This window comes from Saccostrea cucullata, unplaced genomic scaffold (assembly GCF_032062105.1).
Source record: "Saccostrea cucullata isolate Sc308-1 unplaced genomic scaffold, CSIRO_AGI_Scuc_v1 ctg5133, whole genome shotgun sequence".
Classification (NCBI taxonomy): Eukaryota; Metazoa; Mollusca; class Bivalvia; order Ostreida; family Ostreidae; genus Saccostrea; species Saccostrea cuccullata.
Window position 1 is genome coordinate 94,617 of NW_026921873.1, and position 7,583 is coordinate 102,199.

A 7,583-nucleotide genomic window follows, 5' to 3' on the forward strand; every position below is an offset into this window, starting at 1 on the left:
CTATGTTTTTTGGACGTAATATATTGGGGTCCCCATGTAACCCAGTCATATTTCAGACAGGATAACCATGCATTTTATGCCTGTGTGGATATAGACGTTTGCTTCGTAGCTATAATTGTAAAGCACTTGGTAACTATAAAAGAAACTATGTGTTTCATCCATGGCAGGTGAGAGAGTGTTACTAAAGAAAATTACAAAAGTAGCACAGGTCAACACTCTATTCAAATAAATACAAAAACAAGTTAACTGCAAAACAGATGAAAACAAAGGTATTTTAGATGAAGAGACACACACATGCAGATGAATACACATACAGAAGCCTTTTTTATTGAGAGTAGGTATGACAAAATTGCAGTCATGTGTCACAAATGCAAAGGGTTATATATCAGCTATACATGCCGTATGGCTATTTACGAGCCATGTTTAAAATTAAGATGCATTCAATTGTTTGTATAGTGAATATCAATATTCTAAAGTCTATCGGCTACTTCAACGGTTAACACTCTTTAATTATGTTATGGAGTCCTGTTGAATTAGAAAGTAATCATATCAAGCTCACTGACCATCTGTGGCAAAAGTTGCTATTGCTTGCATTAGTTCTTTAAATACATAAAATTAGTTCAATTTCAATGACGTAATACAAAGTTAAAATAATAGTTATATGATACTGTAAAACTTATTGATTTATCATTATATGGTTTCTAAAACTTCGATATTTTGTTCTTGTATATAAAATCTCTCTTTGTATATGAATTGGAAAAAATCAACCACACATGTTTTGTCCACATAGTTTGAAATATGGCCTATCAGACCCCTGAAGGAAGATTGTAAAATCTGACATCCGCCTTAAGAATGAGCCTTATTTCAACATCATTTATAGATCAATTGCAAATTATTATGTAATAAGTGTAAGTGTAATATTGTTTATAACGACAACCGTTTTGTTACTAAAACTTAGAAAATTATGTTAACACTGGAAAATTTGAGTTACATATTATTTAAGAAATGAATTAAATAGCAACCCAAATAATAGTTCATAACCTAGGTTGGGGCAATTTACGCTTATAAACCGCGAAGCGGTTTATAAAAAGCGTAAACAGGTCCAACCCAGGTTATAGCAGTATAATTTGGCTTGCTATTTAATTCATTACCTATAATTTAATTTTCAATCATTAAGAATGTAAAACAAGCCAATTTTTCTGTTTAAAACGCCGTCAAATTGTTCATATTTTAAACGTAACGTCAAGCGGATTAATACGATTTTGACGTAAGTCATTGTGCCGTAAGCAAACCAGATTATACAATTTAGATTAATTTTTATCCAATCAAATGACGCGTTACACCTAAAATTAAATTATCTTAAAATAGAACATATATAGCGCCAGAATTGAACATTCACATGTTGAAATTTTACATTTTAAGTTTTCTTTCGAGAAACTGTATGATTCATTTTTTCAAAAAGATTCAACAGAATGATTCAATTGGGTTCTAAAATAAACTAGTGGCACTATGAGCAATGAGCTCACTTAATGATACCCCCGCCTCCCATATGGTTATAATGGGAAAGTCCATGTATTGCTGTAGCTGGGAAACCCAAAATATGTGTCGGATCAAAAAGTAATATAAGAGGTGCACAATGGCAATATGTAATAAAGATTCTGTGAAAGTTTCATTATATTTCTTTCAGTGGTATAAGAGGAGTTGAGGATAAGGGATGGGTAACCCAAAGCGTAACAGACAGACGGACGGACATACCGATAACTATATTCCCACCAACTTTTCAAGTGAATAATGTGTAACCAGAAGTCTCTGTCGAGACTGTAGCTATACTGGTATACTTATCAAATACCATTGCACTATTTTATGTATCTTTGTGTAGTCTACTTGTGTGCCAAGTTATATTGAAATCAGACCAAAACTGTAGAAGGAGTAGTGTTTTAAAGGAATTTCACAGAAAATTCTATTTTAGTAACCATGGCAACATCGTTCATCGAAATCAAAAACCAATACACTATTCTATGTATTTTAGTGTAGTATACTTGTGTGCCACGTTAAATTAAAATCAGAATAAAATTGTAGGAGGAGTAGCGTTTTGAAAAATTACAGACAGACAGACAGAAAGACAGACGGACGGACGCCGGAAGCATTACTATCGCATAAGCTCTTTTAGTCTCTGACCAGTAGAGCTAAAAATGAAGAAAATCAAAGCAATAGTTTAAGATATTTTGGCGATTTAAAAATTTCAATGAAAAAAAATCAAAGATTCAGTAGATGACACACAATAAATGAACTTTGGCCTCTTGATATGACCTTGACCTTTATAGAACAAAAAGAATTGACTCCACTTAAATAAGTGTCCAAATATCAGCCCTCTGCCATTTCTGGAACAAAAGTTACGCTGCATTTCATAACAGACTACTACATGCCGCTTTATCGCATTTAGATAGCGCAAACACATTCTAAAATGTGAATTTCCCTATTCACCAATATGTAGGATTCTCTGACTTTTTCACAAAATATGACAAAAACATGCCACAACTTATTTTTTTTCTTACAAGGATCATTCATTGTTGTCAATATAATAATAGTATTCTTCTTTTCTTTTATAATTTTTAATAAATAAGTTAAATATCATTACTCGTCATTTGCTTTCATGTAAAACATACGTTTTATCACAATTTTCTTAAAGTAGAATACAGAAAAACAGATTGGTGTGGTAGTGTGCTACTATACATGAAAAAAGCAGCACCTAGTTTATAGAACGATTTTTCTTGGTATGACACTTCTAACCATGAAACATAACAAACTTTATAACACATAATAAATGCAAATATACAGATATAAAGATAGGACATACAAAGAATGAATTACAACTTCTTTTCATTTCTTAACCTAAAAGCTTAATACAAAAATTTACCGAAATTACAAAGCGCAGAAAAGTTATGTACACTCAATAATTGGACTAGGTTGAATTCGGATGATTTTTTCAGGAATAACTTTATATATGTATTATTTACTTCTCAAGTCCTTGTATAGGGAACAAATTAAAACAAAATGAAATTCATCTTCTATGATGGTTTTACAAAATTCACAAAATCGAAATTCCTTTACAATATTTCTATGCCGTCTATGTTCAATTGCCATGTTATGGGAAGACATTCTTTTTCTACTTTTTTTTTTATAAAGAGGAGGTATTGACTTTCGTAAATAATATTACAAGGTTAAATAATCTGCAATATGTCTGTAAAAAATAAATATTTTGAACAATTAATTTCTGCCATGAGATTTTGTATGAATCCCTGGGTGTTTTTACTTCCTTCTGCAGCATTTCTATCGCTATATATAAATCAGACAATCCAGCGTTAATTAATTGATGCAGATTCCCTGACAGTAAATAAAGAACTTGATCATCAACCTGTCTTCAGAGCATAAGCTCTTTTAGTCTCTGACCAGTAGAGCTAAAAATGAAGAAAATCAAAGCAATAGTTTAAGATATTTTGGCGATTTAAAAATTTCAATGAAAAAAAATCAAAGATTCAGTAGATGACACACAATAAATGAACTTTGGCCTCTTGATATGACCTTGACCTTTATAGAACAAAAAGAATTGACTCTACTTAAATAAGTGTCCAAATATCAGCCCTCTGCCATTTCTAGAACAAAAGTTACACTGCATTTCATAACAGACTACTACATGTCGCTTTATCGCATTTAGATAGCGCAAACACATTCTAAAATGTGAATTTCCCTATTCACCAATATGTAGGATGCTCTGATTTTTTCACAAAATATGACAAAAACATGCCACAACTTATATTTTTTGCTTACAAGGATCATTCATTGTTGTCAATATAATAATATCATTCTTCTTTTCTTTTATAATTTTTAATAAATAAGTTAAATATCATTACTCGTCATTTGCTTTCATGTAAAACATACGTTTTATCACAATTTTCTTAAAGTAGAATACAGAAAAACAGATTGGTGTGGTAGTGTGCTACTATACATGAAAAAAAGCAGCACCTAGTTTATAGAACGATTTTTCTTGGTATGACACTTCTAACCATGAAACATAACAAACTTTATAACACATAATAAATGCAAACATACAGATATAAAGATAGAACATACAAAGAATGAATTACAACTTCTTTTCATTTCTTAACCTAAAAGCTTGATACAAAAATTTACCGAAATTACAAAGCGCAGAAAAGTTATGTACATTCAATAATTGGACTAGTTTGAATTCGGATGATTTTTTCAGGAATAACTTTATATATGTATTATTTACTTCTCAAGTCCTTGTATTGGGAACAAATTAAAACAAAATGAAATTCATCTTCTATGATGGTTTTACAAAATTCACAAAATCGAAATTCCTTTACAATATTTCTATGCCGTCTATGTTCAATTGCCATGTTATGGGAAGACATTCTTTTTCTATTTTTTTTTATAAAGAGGAGGTATTGACTTTCGTAAATAATATTACAAGGTTAAATAATCTGCAATATGTCTGTAAAAAATAAATATTTTGAACAATTAATTTCTGCCATGAGAATTTGTATGAATCCCTGGGTGTTTTTACTTCCTTCTGCAACATTTCTATCGCTATATATAAATCAAACAATCCAGCGTTAATTAATTGATACAGATTCCCTGACAGTATATAAGGAACTTGATCATCAACCTGTCTTCAGAGTCCACAATCAACATGGGTAAACTCTTGGTTGTAGTGGCTGTTCTCTGCCTGGTTGCGGTGGCATACGGTAAGTGTACTTAATATGTTATATTCTGTATAAGATATGGAGATAATAAACAACATTCGGGCTAGAGGTCCATTTAAGGCATGTCACTCGTCAGCTTTTTCGTAAAGTTCAGGCAGTACCTCTTTTTCAAAATTATTTATTATAATTCAATTTTTATAACACATGTAAAAGTGTATATTGTTTAACATCAAATGAAGAAACAGCTCAAAATTGCATAAAAGAGAAAGATTTATGAAGGACTACTTCTTGATGTGGAAGGATATTTAATATAAAATTCTGCAAATCTGCACATTAATCAAATTCAATATCTTAGAACTTAAGCCTCACATACTTTTACTCAGAGAATATTTTCTCTTTTGATATGGTAGAAATATTAAATTTAGGACTCAATTCGTATTTTCATGACAAAATTTACACTTTCCCTCAACAAACTTTGCCAAAAAATGAAAATATATTTAAAAGTCCAGATAAAATTTACACCGTTTTTTGTCTGAAAAACGCACATTTTGACCAAGATTTCAAAATTTACAGCACCTAACCCATCACTTTCTTTTTTATTTTAAACTACTCGATACCTGTGGACTAACTTCACTAAAGTCGTAAAAAAAAGTTGATACATAAATATTTTATTGCCTCTTGATATCTTTATCCCAAATATTTTATTTTTAGTGCAAAAAGGTCACATAATAATTTACGCCCATTAATTTGAAAGATTTGTTCAATGGTAAATATATTTATTTTATATTTATTGTAATGATTATGTCAAATAAAATATGAAAAAGGTTAAAGTGATTAAGCAAGCAGTTAAATTTTAAGTATAAAAACGTCAATTTCATTGTACCTCAGCTAAGTAAGATGCACATTGATCCCCTATTTTCTGTGCAATTTTGAGTCACACAATATGAGTACTAGTATTTATTTTAAGTATTTGTTATCAAGTGATACTTTTTATCTGTTAATCAATGATATATTTTTAAATCGTAGAATTCTTAACTTTTTAAACCAAAGCAAACACGGATTCCAAAAAACATTGATGTATTTGCTTATAAGGCTATTGTTTAGACCATATAACTTGCGAAATAATGACTTCAAACGAGACTGTTGATATCTTTTGTTTTATAGGGGTCTTGTCTTAACATTTGGAAAAAATAAACAGGAAAACAAATGAACATCCAACAACTGGGGAATATGAACTCCATATATAGATTATAGTGGTTTATTGTTCACATCTCTTTCGTTCAGATATGTTTGTTGTTATGGCAATTTTCTTGCAAATAACAAACTCTATTCATCTCCGTAAAAGATTTGAAATTCTAACTAATTATATTGTCCTTGATTTTTTCCTGGCTTAACACGTGTGTATTTCCTTTCCCTGTTACCAAAATGATTATAAAATTGTACAGTTTTGTCTGTTATATGTATACATGTATATACACAAAGTTCAATGTTCAAACTAATAAGTCTATATTATTCTATAACTAGTAATTTCATGTACAGACCTTTTTTGATACATATTTTCTAGTTAACAACAAATTACAGTTGTGTGTGATATCTTTTATAGTTTCTAATCTTTGTATTTTTTAAAGTCCATTTTAATACCGATCAAAGATTAAACTGAACCACGTGTTCGAAACAAATGGCGTACATGTAAACATTCCTATTCATTCAACGATTTGTCAATTATCAGCGGTAATATCTGCTGTGCACATTAATAACAATAGACATAAATAGTAAAAAAAATTATATTCAACACTGATACAAAGATATTCCACATTTTTTCTACCAGAGTATCGGGCGATAATGGTTTAATTGTCGATCACTAGTGAGCTACAATATCATAAAAGGAAAAATAAAAGTATTTGTAATTTTTAAGCCCCATTCACCCTTTTCTGTTTAAAATCATTAAAAAAATCAGAATGGTCTGGATACACATTTCTCATAGATGAGGAAACAAACTGTAAATGGTCGTCTAGCTGTGCCAAAAATAGCAATAATGCAATACATTGTAACATTTCATTGTGTATTGCCCATTTCAAATATAAAAATGGTTATAAATTACTTTAAATATATGATTATCTAACTCTCCATTTGTAACTGGTTTTATGAAGATTGTACCACAGGTTAAAAAATATCCAAAATTAATTTGATCTATTTATTTAATATTTATTTTTATTTTGGAGGATCGGGAGGATATGGTGGATATGGAGGTTATGGAGGATATGGAGGAGGCTGGGGAGGATTGGGAGGAATAGGTGGAGGACATGGAGGATTGGTAGTATTAAGTGGAGGAAAAGGAGTAGGATGGGGAGGATTGGGTGGAGGATTTGGTGGAGGATTTGGAGGCATTGGAAAGTTTAATGCTGGAGGAATTTACGCTGGAGGTGGCTAAGGGAAAGAGTACTGAAGAGGTCCCGGGGAGAAAAATACAGAGAATTCGGACAAACAGGATACAGTTAGCACTGCTCGATCAGCTGTAATTAATTTAGCTTTATTAAATCTTGCAACTTACTTCACCTTAGTTTTGTTATAGAAGAATCGATGCTACATTTTGGGTCATAATATATACACGAGTGGTGTTTTTAAATGCAATTTTTCGTTTTGTATTTTAAAACTGGTAATTCTTGAAAAAATATTAGGAAATAACACTATTTTGGGAACCTAATTGAAGAATATCCTTTATATTTTTTTCATTCCACTGTCCTCTACAAAAATTTGAATTTTTTAATTAAAATTTGTATATAAGATAGTCATGTTGTATATTTTATTTGATAAAATAAAGTAAATCAGGAAAGACAATATGACAGGATTTCTGTAAAT

The 7,583-nt window shown here is 30.4% G+C and overlaps 1 protein-coding gene across 1 annotated transcript; it reads left to right on the plus strand.

Annotated features, from left to right (window-relative positions):
• Positions 1-4,710: 4,710 nt before the first annotated feature.
• On the plus strand, positions 4,711-7,274 carry LOC134260844 (ctenidin-3-like). Its single transcript, XM_062743377.1, has 2 exons — positions 4,711-4,766; positions 6,947-7,274. The coding sequence occupies exons 1-2, from the start codon at positions 4,712-4,714 to the stop codon at positions 7,153-7,155; spliced, it is 264 nt and encodes an 87-aa protein (XP_062599361.1). The 5' UTR covers position 4,711; the 3' UTR covers positions 7,156-7,274.
• The last annotated feature ends 309 nt before the right edge of the window (positions 7,275-7,583 follow it).